The sequence below is a fragment of the Mesoplodon bidens genome (genome assembly GCF_964165515.1).
Source record: "Mesoplodon bidens genome assembly, chromosome: 20".
NCBI classification, from domain to species: domain Eukaryota; kingdom Metazoa; phylum Chordata; class Mammalia; order Artiodactyla; family Ziphiidae; genus Mesoplodon; species Mesoplodon bidens.
The window spans coordinates 24,415,271-24,438,401 of record NC_138181.1 but is presented as its reverse complement, the minus strand read 5'-3'; the positions used below and the strand labels follow the sequence as shown (position 1 = coordinate 24,438,401).

Sequence of the window (23,131 nt, the reverse complement as noted above, 5' to 3'; positions counted from 1 at the left end):
CCCTCCTACACAGTTGGTGGGAATGTAAGTTGGTACAACCACTATGGAGAACAGTATGGAGGTTCCTTAAAAAACTATAGACCTACTACTGTATGACCCAGCAATTGCACTTCTGGGCACATATCCAGAGAAAACCATAATTCAAAAAGATACACACCCCGATGTTCACTGCAGCACTATTTACAATAGCCAAGACATGGAAGCAACATAAGTGTCCATCGACAGAAGAATGGATAAAGAGATGTGATACATATATATATATATATAATGGAATATTACTCAGCCATTAAAAAGAATGAAGTAATGCCATTTACAGCAACATGGATCGAACTAGAGATTGTCATACTGAGTGAAGTAAGTCAGACACAGAAAGACAAATATCATATGATATTGCTTATATGTGGAATCTAAAAACTCGGTACAAATGAACTTATTTACAAAACAGAAACAGAATCATAGATGTGAAAAACAAACCCAAGGTTACCAGGGGAGAAAGCAGGGGGAGGGATAAATTGGGAGATTGGGATTGAGATATACACACTACTATATATAAAACAGATAACTAATAAGGATCTACTGTATAGCACAGGGAACTCTACTCAAGACTGTAATGGCCTATATGGGAAAAGAATCTTAAAAAGAGTGGATATATGTATATGTATAACTAATTCATCTTGCTGTACACCTAAAGCTAACACAACACTGTAAATCAACTATACTCCAATAAAAATTTTTTTTAAAAATTAAAGAGCTGGCAAAGCAGAATGAGAAGGCTGTGGGGGAAGCAGGAAAAAAAAAATGGGACCAGGGGAGAGAGGGTTTCATGTAGGCAAAGTAGAATCTAGAAGGACGGGGACAGAAACTTGTCTGCTGGACTTAATGGCCTGGGAGGGCCTTTAGCCAAGACTGCTTTGGTGGAGCTTAGGGGAGAAAGCTGAGGAGCATGGGGGAGGGGGCCGGGAGGGCTCTTTCAGGGAGTTTGGCTGTGATGGCGGAGAGAGATGGCTGCAGCGGAGGGTGGCTAATGGAGGGCTGAGAGGGTTATTTGGTAGCAGAATGTTGGAGACTGTGGCCTTGTGAATAAGTCTCACGGCTGAGAACAAGGGGCATGAAGGAGCCTAAGTTCTCATCTCAGAGAGCAGCTAGCTCTGGGGCCACTCATCCCATCACAGGGTCCCCAAGCAGGACCCCTCCAGCCCCCCACACAGACCCCTCACCAGGCTCATGTCAGAGTTCCTCGGAGGGAGGACAGTCATCAGTGAGGGACCAGAGTGCAGGAAGAGGGACCCCCTCCTCTCCTCCCCCACAGGGCTGGGGAGGGTGCTTTCTCTCCTGCAAGTCGGGGGAGGGAGGCCCGAGAGAACCGCTTGTCAAGGGAGGGGAGGTGACGTGTGCTGCTGCAGTAGGAGAGCTGCTCGCTGGCTGACCGTGTGCCCGAAGCTCAAGGCTGGACAGTACGGCAGGATGGCATGGGGATCTGGGATCCCCATGATCAATCACACGGAGGCAGGACCAGAGTGAATGCTGCAAGGACTTGAAGGGAGTCAGGAGGGAGTTGCGTTGGGGTCACGGGCAAGGAGGTAGAACGTTCTAGAAATGGCGGTGCTGCAGAGGGGCCTTTAAGAACAGCATTCTGTGCCTGATTTCCCTCCATAATTGGGAACAGCAGAACCTGATGCTGACCAGCTGGAAGTGACTCCCGTCTCGGCCCTGGCGGGGAGCGGGCTTACCTTCTGCATAGAGCAGCTGGTACTTGACAGAGATCTGAGACTTGCCCCCGGCCTCCGCCTTGCAGTAGACCACCCCCTGGTGGTCAGAGTGCGGTTGCAGATACACAAAGCCTCTCTTCATATCGTAAACGATGTCTGTTCCGTTGGCCTGGATCTCCTTGGCCGGGAACTCCCTGTGGAGCGTGACTTTGGCCGACAGGACAGTCACTCGACAAGGAACCACAGCCTGTCTGTCCGGGTTCAAGTAGACGACATCAAAGTAACTGGGAGAAGGTACAAAGAGTTCTCCTTTCTCTGCAAAGGGAAAGACACAGGCTCATTTATTCTGGAGAAACAAGGTAAGAGCACTTAAAGGGATTCTTATATTCAGGGCACAAAGATGAGGGTGGATTGTCAATATATTCGGATAATGGAGTCCTTATGAATTGAAAAGGCTATTTTTAAAAATGCTTTTCCTTTTCTGGAAGAAGGATGTTACTTCCTATCTTCTTAAAGGAAACAAAATAGGGGTTAGTTCAAGCCCAAATCAGGCCCATTGGATTGTCCCACTGAGGAAGCAGGGAGGGAGGCCGATTTCCTTGTTGAGCAGCTTTAACACCTGTGAACAATCTGCTGTGTGTCTAGAGAAGTCGGCCCCACAGCCCTTGCTTAGTATCTGCCCGTTGGGAGGAATTTCCTGGCTCAGCAGAGCCTCTCTGAGACGGGCCCAGTGAGGGTGCTGGTGTCCTCACAGCCCAGAGGACTCGTTCCTGGCAAGGTCAAATGGAAAGGGAATCAAGCAGGGACAGATGAGGAACCCGCTGGTCTCAGGTTCTGGGCTCTGCTTGGCTGCCACTGGGCTGGGGACCTTCAGCCATTTGCTTACACTTCTCCTGTTCCCTTTGAAATCACGCTGCATGTTCTTTAAGCTCTAGATGATGGCATTTTTATCTTACAGAAATGAGGACTGGTTTATCCATCCGTTCCTCAGGACAGTCAAGGGACTCTGGATTGGGTTTGGGGGGTTTTGTTTTTTGTATTGGGCGCGGCACATTAAATACTTTGTTTTCTGGATCATTCTGTGAGAGATTATGCTAATATCTAAGAGAAATCTTTGAACTGAATCACACCTCAACATTTATTCAATTGTCTCCCGCGTTTTCCTACAATATTCCCGAAACAATTATTCTTGGCTTTCTTCACTAGCCTTTGTGCCCCAGTTGTATGATTTTTTTTGTTTTTTAGGTTGGGGACAGAATTCCTGGACACAATAGCAAATGTCTTCACGGGCCAAGAGTTCTCTGGCTCTGAGAGCCAGCTTCTGTAACGTGGAATCACGGCTCACGGAGTCTCCATCTTTTGCAAGACTTTCCAGCAGTCTGGGTGACTTGTGCCACTTCATGATAAACTGACCTTCAGGCTTAGGCGAGGGCACCTTGATCAACGTCGTACCTAACACCCCTGTGTTCACACAGAATAAGTCTGTGTGGCCTTGAATGTGTCACTTCATCTCTCTGTGCTTCAACATCCCCATCTGTAAAGAGGAGAATCTGGAGCAGAGAGTATTAAAGATCTCTTTTTAGCAAACGTATTTAAGGAATGTATGGTTGTCAGATTCAGAAACAACTTTTGTTTTAAGGTTTTATGGAGGAATCTGAACCAACAAGCAAAGCCAGTAGAAGACGTGAACAATCTGAACTTCAGAACACAAAAATGAGGTCTTACTTCCTGTACTATAATCCATGCTTTGAAAGAAGTGACCACACCAGTTGCTTTAACAAACAGAAAAAAATACGTATTTGCCAAGTGAATGGAGTAAGCAAGGCTGCAGGAAGAATATATGAATGAGTCAACAAATTATCTATAAATTAAACCTGTCAAATTTTCATTTATTCATCACTTGACATTTAGTGAGCATGTACTACATAAAATATTTTATTAATTCATTTGAGTATTGTAACTTGAAAAATACTGAATTTCCTTTAAAATAAAAAAAATATTTGCCATCAGTAGATTCCATCTACCAAAAAAAAGTATGTTCAAGTTTATATTTAAAATTATAGATCACATATGCCCCCCACTCAGAAAACTTAGTTAATAGGCTATAAGCTAAAATCCAAATTATAACAAACTCCACATTTGGTAAAGTGCTTGTTAATGTGGTTTTACTACATTTGTAAACTGGAACCTATGCCTTTTACGATGAAGAAGCCCTACTGCTGGTAATGTCCTCCTCCTTGATCTGGGTAGTGGTTACATATGTACAGTTCCCTTGAGGATCATCCACTGAGCTGTAGAGTCATGATTTGTGTATTTCCCTTTCTATACATTATACTTCGATATAAAGTTACAGAGGGGGGAAAAAACCCTCTGAGAGCCTCCTGGATGCAGATTAAATATAACATGGGGCAGTTGCTTAATCAAAAATTGCACAAATTAACCACAGTCAAAAGAAGCTTCACAGTGTTTGCAATCAAACCGTAGGAAACATAAAAACATAATGAATGCCAGACGTTTCTCTGTGTGGGTGGTAGGGAAGCATATGTTCTGAAAGACTCCAGAGCCAATAGCCTCCATAACAGCCCATCTTGGTTTTCCAAACCCACCCAATGGCTGAAAAGACACATCGCTAAACCTTATCCCCAAAATCCAACGGGACCCCTGGTGCTGAGGAATAAGAAAACGACACAACGCTTTAGGTCACGTCCCTGATCCAGGTTTCTTGAAGGTTGAAATAAGTATTGATTTCTTTTCAGCCTTCCTTTGATGCACCAAAGGGCTTCCGTAAGTTAAGAGGATCTACCTCCAGGTCTCAGAGAACCTATGACCCTAGTGAGATGGTCTGCTCGAGGGAGGTCTTCAGTTCAAAACCTCAGCTCCGAAAACCACTATCTGGGGAAGACATGACAGTGCTAGTCACGGCAAAGAATTCTCATTCTGCAATTTGAAATACGGTATCAGTTCTCGTCCAGAACAACAGGCTCTGCTGGTCTTCATTAGTTGCCTTTTCCACTGCTGCTTCCTGGTGTCGTATCCCGCTAAGGGCACAGGGGCACTTCTGGGTGGCACATTCCAGAGTGAGGCTCAGAAGCGATGGCCCGTGAACAACTGTCAGCAACTCTGACAACACCATTTATGCCTGCTCATGTGTGCCTGTCAATCTGTCCATCACCTTGTCTTAAAAGTGGGTTAAGGCAGTAAGAACACTGGATCCTGGATCAGAGAAACGGAGTTTGACTCTTTACTCCGCCACGTGAAGTCACGGAACGTGGAACAGATCACCTTGCCCCGTTGCGTCTCAGCATCAGCATTATTATTTCTAAAACAGATAACTGAGTAGTTTCTACTTACTTCCTCATGGTATTGTGGACATGAAAGGAGAGGCCTGTGTTTCCAGGGTTGCAGAGCACGCTGCTCGTGTATCTGCTTGCCAGAGGGGAGCTCTCTGGGTAGGAGCGGAGAATGTATGAGACTTTGCTAGAGCATTCGTTAATGGCCAGAGCCTAAGGTCATCTGAGTTGTAGACCTAAGTCACTGTGGCAGCCCCTGCCCAGACACTAAGAGAGCCTCCTGGCTTCACCTGAAATGCCTTGGACAACAGCAGCGCTAGGGCATAGCATTTGAAAGATTCCAGAAAGCTGTTCCTGACCTCTGAGCCTTGTTGGAGAATGTCTTCCTCCAAACTTTAGAATTTAGAGATCTCAGCAGAGGAAGGAGGCTGGCAAGCTACTCTCCAGGGCCCGTTTCTCCAAGTGCAAGTTCCACCTGGCAAACCCAGATCTGACCCTACAGGGGAGAAGATCTGCCTATTTTCAGGCACCTCACTTGGATTCAGGCATCAGGATTGGAGCCACACAGGCTACAGCCGTTGGGAACACTGCCCCCAAACCTCAGCTCATAGTACTCACAAAGACAAACGCGCAGAGGCCTTTAGCCAGGCATCCTATGACTATGGAGCTTCCAGAAAGGAGCTCATCAGAGATTCTGAGAGCACAGTGACCCAAAGTCTACAGCAACGCTGTGCAATAGAGCTTTCTGCGATGATGGGTGGTCCTCTATCCCCACCATCCATTAGGACAGCTACAGCCACATGTGCCAGTGGAGCACTTGAAGCATGGCAAGGGCCACCGAGGAACTGAGTTTTCAGCTTTAATTTTAACTAATCCCCATTTACATTTAAAGTCACACAATTCTAGTGGCTACAATATTGGACAATGCGGTACAGACTCTGGAACCAGACAGTTCTGGGTGCAAATCCTGGTTCAGCCACTTACTTGCAGTCTGACCTGAAGGACTTACTTAATCTCTCTAAGCCTCAACTTTCCCATTGGGGAAAAAAAATGATATTAGTACTGACCCTGAAGGGTTCTTGTGAGACTTCCATGAAATAATTGATGTAAAGCATTGAGCCCAGAGCCTGGCAAACAGTGAGCGCTCTGACTGTACTTATTTGATAATCAGCAGACAGTGGGAACCCTTAATATGGACTAAGTCCAGAGGTCTGAAGAGTTCCACTAACGCAGCCAACCTTTTACCTGTAAAAATGATGTAGGTGGAGCCTGTTTTGGCCTCGTCCCTCCTGCAGATGTAGCCGTTGCAGCGCTGCCCCCAGCAGCTGAATTCACCCGTGTCGGCCGCGGTGGAGTTGACCAGGGTCAGCTGGCCGTAGCGCTCATGCTGCTTCACACTGTTAACAAGAGCAAAGCCGGGTGGCGGTGGGACTGGGGCCTCGCGCCCATCTCTCCCTGCTCCATCACCCTCGCAGATAAAGCCCCAGCGGCTCCAGGCAGAGTGCCCTTTCTCAGATGGCACTGACTAATAAAAGAGTGTATTTGGGGAAAAGTGTGTTGTGGGGGGTAGATGGGGGAGGCAGAGAGAAAGGCCTTTCCTAGAAGGAAGTCACGTTTTCTAAGGAGAAGACATTCTCTTCAACCTCAGGACTGGGGTTTCCTTAAGCAAAATCACTGGTGCATTGCAACGCAGCCACACAAGTTCAGCCACAAAGCCTTGGGCAGGCGTCTTGCTTTCAGCGTTTGTTTCTCATGAGTTTATTTAAATAGCGGTCAACAGAAATGAAAGCACACAGCACTATCCAGGATGCAAAACTTCTTTGATCAATAAGAATAAGGCTCTGAATACAAGCTTGGAATCTTTGAGGTGCTACGTTACTAAAAATAAAAACTTCCCTTCAGGAAAAAATGCACTGGTTGCTGAGATGCGGAGCCCCTATCATGCGCCCACCTCTGGTCAAGTATTTAGAGCTTTGGGGCATTTCTCCTGTGGCCTCACACTATTATTTCTTCTTTTAATTTCTCATTTTTTAATCTCTTGTATTTTTATCTTGTTGCATGTGAATATATTTGCAAACCCCTTCAGGTCCTTTTTGAAATGAGGAGAGATAAATATTTATTATTATTAAACACTAATATTAGCTGATTGTCATAGTAATTAATTGTATTATATTATGTTAGGAACCCAGATGTGTCATCCTCGGGATGGATGCCCTCCCCCACCGTGGCCTTGGCATGTGAGGATGCCAAAATAAATGGTTTCAACCTGAGGATGCACCTCAAACCCCCTCTGGGATCCACATACTTTTCTGATGTAGGCGAGATTCTCCTGGGATAGGTCGCAGTAACATCAGTGCGGTCACCACTTTAAATTTAGCACACAGCAGAATGTCTCGCTGGTTGGTCTTCAACACAGCCTGTTCTGGTCTCTGCTGAATAGCTGCTTTGCCCACCCGTTCTGCCGGGAGATGCTCTGTACTCCCACTCCCTCAACTGTCTCCTTTCAACGGAACGGAAATCTCTCCTCCTTCAGGAAGCTTCTAATTAGAACCAAGTCAGACATCCCCCTGCTTTCTCCCAGTGATGTAACTGGTTCTGCCCTCTCACCCCTCCGATACCTCTGGCTTCCTGTTATCACAATGGATGGTGAAAACTTTGCGGGCACGAATAGTGCCCTATTTGTTTTATATTCCCTAAGCAACAAATCTGTGCACAGTATAAGGTTTCTCTAGAAACAAGGGGACTGAAATGAAGCTGAACATCAGTGTTGGAACTGGGAAGAACCTTAAAAAGCAGGAATCCAGTTCCCAATTTTGCACATGAGGAAACTGAGCGTCAGAGAGCAGAAGGGACTCCCCTGAGACCCACAGCTAGAGAACAGCTGAACAAAACTGTCTTCCTTAACTCAGTTAAGTATGTACCCAATACACATTCATTAGATGATAAAATGCATACAAAGTACTTCATGTCATGCCTGGTTCACTGTATTTTCCTAATTATATCTTAATTACATATAACTGCAGGTTAGTAGTAGTTATTGTGAATACTACTACAACAATGAAAAATATGCACACCCAGCATTGGGGATGGCTAGCACCGCAAATAAAAACCAGTAGCCCAGGACTTCCCTGGTGGCGCAGTGGTTAAGAATCAGCCTGCCAGTGCAGGTGACATGGGTTCGAGCCCTGGTTCGGGCAGATTGCACATGCCGTGGAGCAACAAAGCCCGTGCGCCACAACTACTGAGCCTGCGTTCTAGAGCCCACAAGCCACAACTACTGAGCCCACGAGCCACAACTACTGAAGCCCACGCGCCTAGAGCCCGTGCTCCACAACAAGAGAAGCCACTGCAATGAGAAGCCCGCGCATTTCAACGAAGAGTAGCCCCTGCTCGCTGCAACTAGAGAAAGCCCGCGTGCAGCAACGAAGACCCAAAGCAGCCAAAAATAAATAAATGTATTAAAAACAAACAAACAGGGCTTCCCTGGTGGCGCAGTGGTTGAGAGTCCGCCTGCCGATGCAGGGGACACGGGTTCATGCCCCGGTCCCGGAGGATCCCACATGCCGCGGAGCGGCTGTGCTTGTGAGCCATGGCCGCTGAGCCTGCGCGTCTGGAGCCTGTGCTCCACAACGGGAGAGGCCACAACAGTGAGAGGCCCGTGTACCGCAAAAACAAACAAACAAACAAACAAACCAGTAGCCCTCAAGGATATTACAAATCCAGCTGGGGAGCTAAAACTAATATCCATGCAAAGATCAGAGTGTAACTAAAGCGCTGCTCAGAGCAAGAGCAGTAGGAATTCTGAGAAGGGATTAATCACTGCGGGTGGAAGAGGTTTCAGGCAGCCTAGAGGCGGCGTCAGGACAAGCTGGACTCTGAGAGGTGGAGGTGGAGGGACAGCAGGCGCGGAGGGACAGCGAGCTTGCTGGCTCCGAGAACACAGCCCCAGGGGGCTGGGAGGGACCTGCTCTGCTCATTTCACTGCCGTGTCCCCAGTGCATGGTGGGTAGAAGGCACTCAGTGCTGATTGGGAGATTTAATCCATTAATTACAGAAGGAGATGGAGGGAGGGGGTTGGAGTCACAGGGCATGTGGTTGAGAACAGCGAGAGGGGTACACGTTTCACTCACCAGGCAGGAGGGACCGCCCTCGGTTTGGGAGGTGGGAAGCGCTGGGCCCACTTAGCCAGGGTACGAGTGGGGAGAACAGGCATGGGAGAGGCAGGGGGAGGAGGAGGAAGAGGGAGAGGCCGTTACTGGGGTGAAGAGCAAGCACTGGGGCCAGGCTGGGTGTTGGGTGGGGGAATGGAAGTGAATACAAGGCTTGCTTTCTTGGGGAAGAGTTACGACCGACTGGGTATAAGAGGTGGAAGAAAGACACATGAAGAATGAGCACTTGACCTGTATTTCCACGCTATGGAAAGAATGAGATTTTAACTGACTGAGATGGAACAGCTGAGAAGAGAAAGGAGACGGGGGCGACCGAATAATAGATTCACTACTGGAGATTTGGAATTTGTGATAAAACATGGGTCAGGTAAGTGTGGGTGTCGTGTGGTGTCATTGGAGATACAGGCCAGGCACAGAGGAGGTAAAACAGCTCTAGATTTTTATTTGGGGGAATCGTCTACAGTGGGTATGAGCAGGAGCTAAAGGAATGAATGAATGAACTCAACAAGGAAAAGTGTGGAGAAGAAAGAGAAGGCTGGGGACAAAATCTAGAACCAAATCAGGGGCCGAGTAGGAAAAGTAGAATCAGCAATGAAAGAAGAATCAGGAAAGGGGATCATCAAGGAGAAGGATTCAAGGGCTTCCCTGGTGGCTCAGTGGTTGAGAGTCCGCCTGCCAATGCAGGGGACATGGGTTCGTGCCCCGGTCCGGGAAGATCCCACATGCCACAGAGCGGCTGGGCCCGTGAGCCATGGCCGCTGAGCCTGCACGTCCGGAGCCTGTGCTCCACAACGGGAGAGGCCACAACAGTGAGAGGCCGGCACACCACAAAAAAAAAAAAAAAAAAAAAAAAAGATTCAAGAAATTGATGGTTAATGCCTTTCAGAGAGATTCATGACACACACACTTCATCTGGCAGAATGAAAGCCTTTGGCAACCAAAATAGTGATTTCAGTTGTGAGGATGGAGCTTGATTTCAGCAGATAAAAGATGAAAAGGTGGACAGAAAATGGAGGTGAAAGTCTTCCCAGGTGGAACATAACATCCGGCCACATTCCCTGTAGAGCTCAGACCCCAGGGTACAAAATCAGTAAGTGATCAATAAATGTATTGAGCACCTTCTGTGGGCCCAGCATGTACTAGCCCGGGAGGGATAGAAATTGTAAGATGCCATTCCTACCAGGAAAGAAACTGCACACGTAAAAATGTGGCACTTGGGGCTAACCCTACCACCACGCTGTATCTTTAGCAGCATTGGGGGTGGAAGGAAGGAAATGCACTGGAAACCATTTCTGGATTTTTCCACCCCCTCGTCTCTGCAAACAATGTAAAACAGGAAACAAATTATTTAGCAGGATTACAGTTTAAATGCCTGGATTTAAAATGTCCATTTCTACGAATGGGCTCACATAGTCCAAGCAGCAGGCTACCCAAGGGGTTGGGATGTGACCTCAGGCCTCTGGGGGTAGAGTCTCCACCAGGAGGTGAAGACGAGGATTTCCTGAGCCCTGCAGAGCCCGGTCCCAAGATGCTTCAACCGTAGACCCTCCCTCCTCCTGTAACTACTTCACAAATCCCTGGGGATGGAAGAAGTGCAAGATGTGAAGTTTGAGTGGAGCTTTGAAAAAAAAAAAAGGTGCTGCAACAAAAACAGACTCACAGACATACAGGACAGACTTGTGGTTGCCAAGGGGGGTGGTGGGTAGGGGAGGGAAGGATTGGGAGTTTGGGATGAGCAGATGCAAACTATTACACATAGAATGGATAAACAACAAGGTCCTACTGTACAGCACAGGGAACTAGATTCAATATCCTGGAATAAACCATAATGGAAAAGAATATGATAAAGAATATGTATATATATATGTACGACTGAGTCACCTTGCTATACAGAAGAAATTAACACAACATTGTAAATCAACTATACTTCAATAAATTAAAAAACTAGAGAATCACTCTGAAAAAAAAAATAGAGGTGCTGCAACAAATTGCCCCCCCAAAAAAGTAAAGTTAAGCAGAATTTACATTAATTGGAGGCAGCTCTGAACACCCCAGCACATCAGCTCACCCCAGACCTTTTTATTCCAAACCAGCACTTCCAGACCTGACCCACAGTGAACTCTGATGGACAAGTCCAGGTTTCAAAGAGTATTTGTCCAAAATTTAGAGTTGTGTGTATGTGTGTCTTCCAATGGGCTACCCTGGCCTTTACATACACAGCGTCCATCCCCATCGGTGGAGGCTGGAAACGTCGTGTATGTAGCCCAGGCTACTCTTTTCTGGAGGGGACCGTGTCATGGGATGGCACAGAGGAGGGGACTGATGGCTCCCAAAGTCAGGGGGAAGTGACCAGGTGACAATGGTGGGGTCATCCACACTCCTGTCCTTCCCCCAGACTCTATAAGACAAGCATGGGAGGTGAGCCCTGGGTTCCAAGATAATCAGTTCATTGGTTCCATAAATAGTCAATTAGTGCAAATGAAATGGGAGTATCGGAGGAGAGAGGCAGGGACACAGTGATGTCTGAAGAGTCCCCTGCTCTCAAGTTCCTTCATGCAAAGTGCCCTGGGCATTCCAAGGAGGGTGAGCAGGACAAGCTTCAAGACAGAGAGTTTCAACATGAACCAAACAGAGGGTGTGTTTCCAGGGAAGGAGATCCCTGAAAGGAGACCAAGGCAGGTTCAATTCATAACAAAGAGAGTTGGGCTGGAAGGCAGGTGGCCAGAGGACTGGGGTGACAGGCATAGCAGTCACATGAGGTATAAGATCATGGACTTTGGAGCCACACTGATAGGATTCAAATCCCAGCTCCACCATGACCTTCAGACTCCTTATCTAGAGCTCACGCCTTCCAGTCAGGCTACACCTACAGACTCCTAGTAACAACAACAATAACACCTAACACTTATGGAGGGCATTAGGCTAAGCTCTTCAAGTTCCCTCAAGACTTAGATCAGAGCCTGGCACAGAGTAAGAGCTCAATATATTTTAGACATTGTTACTGTGACGGGCCTCATGACCACATTGGGATGGAGGTACTAGTTTCCCCCTCTTATGATGAAGACACTGAAACCTACAAAGTACTTTATCCAAAGTCTCCCAACTCTAAGTGATAGAGCTTCTAACCTAGTGTCATATAGACTCGGGTTACGAATGTTTGTAAATGAAAAGGACAGGGATTTCCATCCTACCGAAATGAAATGAATGGAAGGAATTTTGACTGAGAAACAGGTGCCTCTATCTAGCTTGTAAATCTTGTTAAATATTGTCACACACACACACACCCCAAAAAAACTCCTCATACCTGGAAGATCTGATTAAATTAGCTCAGTATTATTCATGATACCCCATTTTCTATCTAAATGGACAATTAGCCATTCAGCAAGTGGTTGAAGGAAACAAGGGCAGCCAAACAACCAGTTATTACCGTTATAACTGACAGCACCCAAGGTACACATCACTCTTTCTCAATCCCATGGGACGGTGATGATGAAACTATGACTCATAATTAAAACCTAAGTAGTGCTTAACACGTGGTAAGTACTGTTTTAAGCCCTTTGCACATTTGGACTGATTTCATCCTCAGAACAGCCCTGAGAATTAGGTGCTATTCTTTTCTTTTATTTTATTTTTTACAACTTTATTGGAGTATAATTGCCTCACAATGATATGTTAGTTTCTGCTTTATAACAAAGTGAATCAGTTATACATATACATCTGTTCCCATATCCCTTCCCTCTTGCATCTCGCTCCCTCCCACCCTCCCTATCCCACCCCTCCAGGGGGTCACAAAGCACCGATCTGATATCCCTGTGCTATGCGGTACTATTATTATACCCATTGTCAGTAGGTGAGCAAACTGAGGTTAGGTAACTTTCCCAAGTCAGTGTTGGAGTCCCAGGAGGAGTAGTTGAAGGTCAATTTAAATAACTTTCCTAGGGCCACCCAACTATATGATCCTAGATATTCTGCCTTGGGAGACTCTGTGATGACTTCATTGCATAAAACAGAAAGGTAAGGAGGAAGGTGAAAAGATGTAATCAAACCTAGAGACTGTCATACAGAGTGAAGTAGGTCAGAAAGAGAAAAACAAATACCATATGCTAACACATATATATGGAATCTAAAAAAAGAAAGGGAAAAAATGGTCAGAAGAACCTAGGGGCAAGATGGGAATAAAGATGCAGACCTACTAGAGAATGGACTTGAGGATACGGGGAGGAGGAAGGGTAAGCTGGGACGAAGTGAGAGAGTGGCATGGACATATATACACTACCAAACGTAAAATAGCTAGCTAGTGGGAAGCAGCCGCATAGCACAGGGAGATCAGCTCGGTGCTTTGTGACCACCTAGAGGGGTGGGATAGGGAGGGTGGGAGGAAAACACAACAGGAAGGAGATATGGGGATATATGTATAGCTGATTCACTTTGTTATAAAGCAGAACCTAACACACCATTGTAAAGAAATTATACTCCAATAAAGATGTTAAAAAAATAAAGATGGCTTCAAAAACAAAAAAGATGTAATCAAATATCCTCCTTATTCAAATAACATTCATTTCAGAATCATAAATTATTTATTAGCTTCTACTACATACAAGGAACAGTGCCAAGCATCAAGGGAGATAAAGATTAGTGAGTATTTGCTTGTCATGTTTCAAGTGTGTGTACAGGGCCTGTGTTTACTCTAAGGCTCCTTTTAAGAATGTGTCAGAAAATAATTGCTCCACCATATGCTGGGAATGGAGCCACATCAACAGAGTACAAATCCTGGGTAAAATATATCAAAGCTCCACAGTTTATGACCAAAAAAAAAGATGAAAAGAAATATGTATGCGGAACTAGTAGAGAGCCAAATATGTAAACTGAGGAACTTCAAAGTGAATATAGTTCCAACATCAGAAATTAAGCTGAAATACATCTATCTATCTGCATATTTGAATACTATCCAAGGACCTACTCAAAACCCTGGCAATATAACTACAGTATTTCTATCCCAATAACAGCTTATGTGAATATATATGAAATGTGACTTGGGTCTTTTCTATTACAATGACTTATGCCAGATTCCTCTGTGCTATTTAAGAAGAAGTTATAGTAGGCATTTTTCAACTGGTCCACAGCTCACATTCATGATGTCCCTCCAGCCCTGCCAGCCTCTCTCTCATTCTCCAGGTCCTTTCCTGCACACCCACCCCACTCCGACCGCTGTACTGGAATGTTCCCTTTCTCTTCTCACCCCACCTCTTCCAGCCTGCTGGCAGCATCTCTCCTTTTTGCCTCTCTTGCCAACCCATCTGGCTTCTTTACAAAGGAAAAGTTCCTCTTCCTCCTTCAGAGATTTCCAGATCTTAAGAAAACAAGGCATGGATATCCCTTTGACACCACAAGCCCACACCAGGCCTGATACACCAGAGGTTAACCAAACAGAAAACCCTGTCCAGCCGCCTAGAATAATGTGCATAGCCACATGTTATAAAGGCAACACAATATAAGACTCACCTCCAGATTTTTAAAGTACCAATGAGCCATCCCTGATTATACATTTGCAGAGCATCCATTCTGCAGTTTTTTAGGCAGTTTAACTAGTTTTGCTTTTCTTACAGTTTTCCTTCTCTTATGACAAAGTAATACATGCTCATTTAATTTAGAATGTTAGACACCCCATGGATCAGTTAAAAAAAAAAAAAAAGGAAGAGGTCACTGAAAATCTCAAGACACTGTCAACACTGTAAGTGGGGAATCTTCCAGTTTTATCTAGATCTTAATGTCAACATCGACTCTACGTCTCTCTTCCATTCCTTACGTTCTATGAGCCTATAAATCGATCCTTCTAGAAGAATGCTTCAGATGCTCTACAAAACCATCAGATTACTTTCCTAAGAACCACTTTATTATCTCCTCCAGCTTTACAACACAAGCAGCTCCCAGTGTGCACAGAATCGAATGTCACCATCTTTGCCTGGAATCCAAGGCTCCTGTGCTCTCCCAACACCTCCATCGTGGACCCTCCTCTCCATCCAGCCCAACTCCTCACCCACCCAGACACATCCGTTCGTTTCCATCCCAGCCCTCCAGCCATCTCTTTACCTCTGAAAGGCTCTCTTCTTTTTCCATCTGACCTAAACCTCATTATTCTTTCAAGTTCTATTCTTGGGAAGAACTTTATGGTTGGTGGTATTTGTAAAATGGTGGTTAAGAGCATGCACTGAGTCAGATTTCCTTGGTTCCATCCTGCCTCCACTACATACTGGCTCTGTGACCATGAACAAGTTACTTAACTTTACTGTGCTCAGTTTCCTCACCTGAGGCAGGGAGATTAATCGTCCTTACCTTCTAGGGTTGTTCTGAGAATTAAGTTAGTTAATAAATGTACAAGATCCTGGAAAGATGCTGGCACAGAATAAGTGCTCACAAATTTTAGGTGCTGTTGAGGTTGCCCTAGTACACACTGATCTAAGCTGCTTCTCACACTCTGCACTTGATCCCTTTATCACTAGATGTGTGTGTATACACACACACACACACATACTGCTTAGTATGTAACCTTTTCAACTTCCTATTATATTTCTCTAGTGAAATGATCCTTCTTAAGCAGGAATCAGGAACATGTCTCACAGTTGCCTGTGTCACTCACAGCCTTCTACATGGCATCATGGGATGCAGACAGCAGTCACAGGTGACCATGTGCAGAATAGAATAGAATTCACATGGGTTGAATTCTTGTCCAAGGGTCTTAACTCCTTGGCCCCCATATCATCTAACTCACGTTAGATTAAGCACAAGTTCCAGGGTCATTTTGGAACCAGAAGGGACCTTAGAGATCATCTGGTTGAATTCCTCATTTCACAGAGATCCGGTGACTCACCCAAGGTCACAGAGCCAGTAGTCAGAGCTGGGAATGGAATCCTTGGGAAGTCCTGGAAAAGAATCTGCCATGCTTCCCACTGTGCATTGGAAAGGAAGCATGTGTCTATTATTTCAAACACCTAACGAAATCCTGACCAAACGAGTGACGCAGAGGAAGTGTGCGGTGATGGCAAAAGATAACTTAGCAGATGTGCGTGCTCCATGTAGAGAAACTCATAGAAATAACAAGTAAAGCATTGTTGTCATGTAATTTCGGTGAGGTCAAATTTTAAAGCTGGCCCCCATAGGATTCTGTGTATAGGGGTTATTTATGTTAACAACTTCCATGATTACATTTCTGGTCATTCTAATTTCACTGTGTAGAATAAGCCCATCAGCACTTTTTTTGGCAGGAGGTCACATGAAAAAAAGATCTTCCAGGTCTGCTGAGCTGAATGCTCATGGCCACGCCTTCAGGGAAGAATAGGCCCAGGAAGAGGAGTGACAGGAGACAATGGAGCAAGCCTCCACCACCCTTGTTAGGAAAACAAGCTGTGGGTTACTAATGGGCTGGCATTTGGCCACAATGAGCGTATTGTGGCCAAGTTATAATAGTGAATGCAGAGGCTGTGCGCCGACCCCATTCGTACCTGGCACGGTGGATTCACAGCCCAGAGAGTGATGCACCAAATCTCCCACGTTATCAATGTATTCAAGGCGCCCACTCATCCTGAGGCCACTCGGATGGCATATCTTCTGAGCAAACATCAGAAACGTAAGAAATAGACAGCTTCCTTGGTGTAGAGACTAAAGGGGCCTTGGGAATTAAGTTCAAGTCTAATTTACTTTCACTAAAAGCTGTGCAAACTTGAGAAAGCCCCTAGCCTCTAGAGGGCGTCTAACCTAGTCCCTTGGTCCCTGCACACTCACACCTGACCACAGGCTGTAACTGTGTCTGGGATGTATGTCATTTATTCCACGAGTTCATAAGCTGCTTGTGGTCAGGGCCACTTCTGGTTTTCTTCTCACATATACCTTCCTGACTTAGTGGACTGTCTTTATGTATAAATTAGTCTCACTATAACTCCGCCTATTAATCTCAAGCTGTGACAAACCCTGCAGTCACCCCTTCTGCTTTTATACGGATACTTCCTGTCCTCAACCTCTTCCTCCACGACGCCCACCAGCCGACGCCACATCATGAGCCATTCTGTGAGCCCCCTCTGTAAACTAAGTGCATGAGATCACGTTCTCTCTTGTATCAACTTTGGTTGGTACCCAGGGTCCAACACCCCTGCCCTGTCCTAGTGACTAAGTCAGGTTCGTAAAGAAGAGCAGGGTTGTTACAGGGAAGGGTGAGCTTGCGCTGTGTGATCTCCCCTCCGCGGCAGGTGGGCCACCGGATTGAAGCTGAGCGCTAAGCAGTGGGCGGGGTTAGGAGCCGGGCAGTACGTAGCACGTGCTCTGAAAGGCAGAGTTCAGGGCAAAATTAGGATCCAGTACAAAAGGCAGTCTAAACAGAGGATCTGATCACTAGAGCACCAAACAAGAGGAAGACAGCATGATCCTGAGGCCCCAGGGCAGAGGAAACAGGTCGGGACCGTGGGATGTACCGGGCAGATTCCCAAAGGCAGCAACTTCACGCCTGCCTCTGTGGGTGGATGTCTCTGCTAAGGCAGCCAAGCCCAGAGACTAGAGGCCAAGCTCTGACATCTTAGTTTTGCTGTTTTTTTTCTTTTCCTTATAAAGTACCATTCTCTACAGCTGTCTACCAGGGGACGTAAAACTTCCCATATCTTAGCCTTTATTCCTCTTTGCTTGCTTCCTCCTCTGACATACCTCACAAAATGGTTTTATTTACATTTTGCCTATTGAGATACTTGGCAGAAAATTATCATGCTACGACAACTTCCATTTCCACGTTTGCGCATTAAATCCTAAACCTCACTCACATCTCTACACATTTTTTAAGGCAGGGTTTCACTCGTAAAATACATGCAATCACTTCATGGTATACTGTAAACAACGTTGCATTTTGCAACAGTCTCCAAAATTACCATCACATATAATTTGTGGTATTCCTGGAGTGCTTTCGGTCTGATGCATTAACTTGACTTTATGATCATCGTACTGTATTTTAATGCAGTGCAGCACACCTGGGATAATCAAACCTGGACTTAACCAGAATGCTCAAGAAATCGAATGTTTTGGTGTCTTTTAAAATAAGATCAGAAAACATTTCCCCCCCCCAAACTGAATAATGCACTTCAACCCATTTCCCCACCTTGATGACTCGTAGACTGAGGACAGCTGGAGTATGACAGGACCATGCGTCTGGATATGAGTACGCACGCCATGGCATCATGGATGTCTAGAGTTTGTATGAGATTGAAATACACGTCTGAAACAATTTTTAAAACCAGACTTCCTGAAAACCTGGCTGTTTTCTTGTGACTCACCTCCTTTGGGTACAATCTTGTGAATAAAAATAACTCGCCTATATTGAGATGGCTTCGTGCGTGTGCCAGTGCTTTACTTGCATGACCTTATTCTATCCTGACAGCTACGAGGCTGGTTCTATTATTGGTCCCCTTCCCACCACTCATGTCTGAATGGAACAGGTCATGTTTTTCTGCAACCTGAACACTGTCGGAACATCTAGTACACCTGGACACGTCTTGCATCCTGCCACGCCCACCAATCCATCTCTGGGGAGACGTTGCCGTGCCTGGCGCTGGTGCCACTGAGTCTGGGAAGAGAGGGCTCTACCTTCAGGGCAGGATAAGTCATTTATTTTGAACCCGACTCTTTTCTGGGGGTAGACATCCATCTGAAGGTAAATATCAGGGTTTGGCTGAAGCGGTAGACTTTCAATCTCCCACAGCAAACTGGACCCAAAGGGCACCTCCAGGTAAGTAGGAAAGCAAAGGGAGGATGCCAAGATTTTCATGGAACCTCATCGTCTTTGTTTGTCCTGCTCAGAAAATGAAGTGAAAGGAGCTTTGAAGGAAAGTGAGTTTGAATTAAAAAGACACCTGCACAACAATATGAATGTACACACTGCCACTGAACTGTACACTTAAAAATGGTTAAAATGGTAGAGTCTGTGTTTACCAAACATAAACATCAAATTATGTTTGGCAAATGTAGAATAATAAAATTAAATAAATTGAAGGCAAAAAACAAACTAAAATAAAATAAATTGAAGGAAAAAAATAAAGACCTCTTCCTTAGTACAGCACCAGAGTACGAAGGACAATATTTACCAAAGTCTGTGCAGATTCTTTCCTGACAGTGGGATTTTTCTGTTTACAAACACTTCCTAACATCGTTCTCTTTTTCTTTTGAAATGCCCCCAGACCACCCCTCCCGGAGGCAGGATTAGACTGGCCCGGAGCCCACTGTCTGCTTCCTCGGCCCACCCTTCCTTTGTGTTGTCTGTGGGTGGATAAACCATTGCCAACTGCGGCCAAATGAACACCCAGATGCCCTCCCTTCTCTCTAGAAGCTATTTATTGTTTTCAGAGGAACCAGCCATCAAAGAGACCTCCTGTACTTCATCCACTCCTCCGAACTTCCAGTTCTTGATTGAAAACTGCTAACATCCGACCAGACACCACAGAAACATCCTGAAAGACGATGCCTGGACCTGATTTTCCAGAGAGTAGCCCGGGCTTCCTTTATGAGCACATCAGCCAGCTTGTCTTCACTGCTGTGACATGGTTAACTGTCTAGCTTAAATCTCCAGTGCCCTCCTGTTCTTACCCAGCACTGATTTATACTTCAGCCATCATCCAGGCCCCTAAGTTGCTTCTTCTTTTCTTCCTTGGCTCAATATTGTGCCAAGAACTCCCCTGCTCTAAACTGTGTGTGTGTTTTGCTGAGACTGAAGAAGCAAAATGTTTCCAGAGAAGATGGAAATGGATGGTGTTGATCGCTCAACCAGAGGTTTGATCATATAGTCCAGAACATTCTTCTATGAATGTTTTTTTATGCTATCAACAAAATGAAAGCAAAAATGAAAAAATACATATATATGGTGAAAAAATGTTAGGTCCACGGATATGTCTGTAGACCCCAGTTTGTGGGAAACAGATACAGGGTGTTTGGAGGGAGATTGGGTCCACCTGAGGCTGGGAAGCGATGCTGTCTTTTCCTAAAGACTGTGAGGACAGAGTAGTAGCCCTCACACTGTGCAGTATAGCCCTCTGTACTTTCTAAGTGTGTCATTTATAAAGGCTTTACGTCAACGGCTCACAAGTGCCCTTAGATTTCACTCTAAATTCCTCGGTATGGCTGACAAGGTCCTCCCTGGCCAGACTCCTTCCAGCATCCTCTCTCCTTGCTCACCTCCTTTCTTCTACCCTGTTTCCCCAGTGCACACCCTCAGTGCTCCAGGGGCTGTACTCTTTCTCAGCTAGAGGAAGCTCCTTGTGCTGGTCCCTCCTTCTGGAACTTTCTGATATTCCTTTCCTAGCCCTTTCGTTACCTCGTTAACTCTCAGCTCTCACCTATCAGCCTGAGTTTTTTCCTCCTGGATCCTGTACTTCTGCTAGCAAGGCGCCCACACAGCTGCATATTAAAATTGCTTATTTAATAGTCTGTCTTCTCATAGAAGTAAAAGCTCTGTGGGTATAGCGGTTGTATCTATCTTGCTCACTTATCATATCTCCAGCTTCTACCTAGCACAGGACCTTGAACATCATAGATGCAAAAAAAAAAAAAAATTGTTGGAGGAGAGGAACAGAATTAATGAAGTGAGGACAGAGGTGGGAGGATGGATGAAAAGCAGGAGAGCAGGAAGGGGTGAGGCAAGAGAGTCAGAAAACAGAGCAAAATGGTAACAACTACTGTCCCCAAAAAACTTTGCTGTTTCTGACCTCAAAAGAGAGTGGAGATCTATGTGATGGGGATGGACTGACTCAGGAATTAAAATCTGAATCAGTTTCAGCACCTGGAAATACAGAATCTTCAGCACGTTTCTCCAACTCAGATGGACTTAGAGCTGTCAATGCATTTATCCCGGTGTGGGTATATAATTACAAATGCCCACCCCTCTTTATAGTTGTTTGTTGGAAAATTGAATTCTTTATTGTTTAAGATATAACTTGAAACTGTGACTGCGGAGTTGCCTAAAAGGATAAAAGAACTTGTGTGAAAGCACGAAGTGGGCAATTATGTTAACCAAGCTGTCCACATTTGAGATGTTTCTTTTACTGGTGAAAGGAAGACAATTGTAGCACAGCTCAAAGCTGCCATCTAGTGGACCTTCCAGTGACCTGGGTTTGCCAATCCTAAGGAATCATTGCAGAAGAGGAGACCCAGAGGAACACACATCCATCCTCTGGGGTGATCAAAGTCCACCTTTTAGGATGAGGCGTGGTTTATGGTTCTCTGACAGAGTTCTCCTTTCTAAATAGCCCAGTGTAATGTTTTAACATTCTGATATCCAAAAAGGTATCCTAAATCAATGTGAAATTTCAATCACTTTCCATTTGAAGCTATCCCAGCAAGAAATCCATGCACCACTCTGAAAAAGTGTATCCTTTTCATTTCTGTTTTGAAGCTTAACTTTGTACATCAGACGTGTTAGTCTAGTATCCAAAGAGCTAAAAAAGGAAGAGAGGGAGGGAGGAAGAAAAAGAAAAGTAGACGACAAATCTATCTTCTCTGAAGCTACTACTTCATTAAACCAAGAGGGTCCTTCGGTCTACGTGCCTACCACCACCAGACGTGCCTTGGCGCACTTGAGCAGGGCAGCAGTTCAACGTCGGGAACCGAGAGGCCAGGGTTTAGACTCACACTGCCACCCACCACTTTGTTGCTCTGGACCAGCCATCTATCATCTTTGTCCGTTTCCTCATTTGTTACTAAGAGAGGCTTAAGCATGATAACCGCTAAGGTCCCTTTCGGCTCTAAAGTTCGGAGCTTGTTCCCAGAGTCGCAGGTCTCGCGATCACAGGGGCCTGACTTGACACCCCCTCTACGCTCAGGGTCCGCACACCATTCTCTCACTGAAATACTCGAGGAGGAGTTACAGGGTGCCAGGCCCTGAACTGGCTGCTAGGGAAGCACCAGCAAAAAAACAGACACGGCCTTTGCCGAGTTTACAGCCTCGCAAGGGACACAAACGTAAATCAAATGGTCAGGGAAATGGTAACTCCACCACTGGTGATAAGGGCTCCAGTGAGGATGTGTAACTGGGGCCTAGTGGCAGGGGCTGAGAGCAAGGAAGGCTCCCTGAGGAAGTGACAGGCCTGGATCTGAAGGCTGGTGAGCAGCTAATCCAGTGTGTGCATTAGAGGCAGAAGGACCCAAATGGGCCAAGGACCCAGGGAGGAAGGAGTTTGCGCAACTGGGGATCAGAAAAAGTCCATGGAGCCTGGAGTGTGGACAACGAGAGTGTGAAGTGAAAGGGGAAGGAAGCAGAGGGAAAAGCAGGGGTCAGCTTATGCACCGGCTTGCGGGCCGTGTTAGGAGTTTCATCTTTATTCTAAGAGCAACAGAATCGCTCTCCTGAAGGGCTTGGAGTAGGAAAGCAACGTGGCCAGATGTGCTTCTGTGAAAGATCTGACTGCTATGTGTAAGACTGAGGTCAAGTTCAAGACTGGGTACACAAAGGCAAGTTGGGTGATTCTTGCTGTAAGTGAGAGACTTGGGGGTGATGCTGCTGTGGTGGGAAAAAGTGGGGAGATTCCGGAAATAATGAAACAGTAGCATCATTAGGGCGCGGAAATTGGTCGGATGTGGAAGTAAAAGGGAAGAGTCCAAGGTGACTCATAGGCCTCTGGTCAAGGGCAACCGGATGGAATTCATGCTGTTCACGGAACTGAAGGACACAGGAAGATGACCAGGTCTGGAGAAAGATCAGGAGCTCAGTTATAGGTGGTTATGTTTCAAGAAAGGCGCAGGAAACATCCAGGCAGGTGAGCAGGCAGTTGGGGACCCAGAGCTCGGAAGAAAACATGTAATCTAATCTATGATAAATGCGGGGACCCGGCAGCATGTGGTGAGAAGAGGCACAGCACCAACCTCGAGTGTCTGGAAGAATAGAGCATGCAGAGCCGGTGAAGGAAACCCCAAGGAGGGGCCCGTGACGTGAAAGAAAATGGGC

General features: G+C 45.8%; 1 protein-coding gene across 1 annotated transcript in view; it reads right to left on the bottom strand.

The window, feature by feature from the left end:
- PDGFRL (platelet derived growth factor receptor like) overlaps positions 1 to 23,131 on the bottom strand; it is a 48,034-nt gene that overhangs the window by 5,990 nt on the left and 18,913 nt on the right. Inside the window, exons 3-4 of the mRNA XM_081220691.1 lie at positions 6,245 to 6,396; positions 1,731 to 2,024 (exon numbers count right to left, since the gene is read on the bottom strand). Of these exons, the coding sequence (XP_081076817.1) occupies positions 1,731 to 2,024; positions 6,245 to 6,396 (446 nt within the window). The remainder of the gene's footprint in view (positions 1 to 1,730; positions 2,025 to 6,244; positions 6,397 to 23,131) is intronic.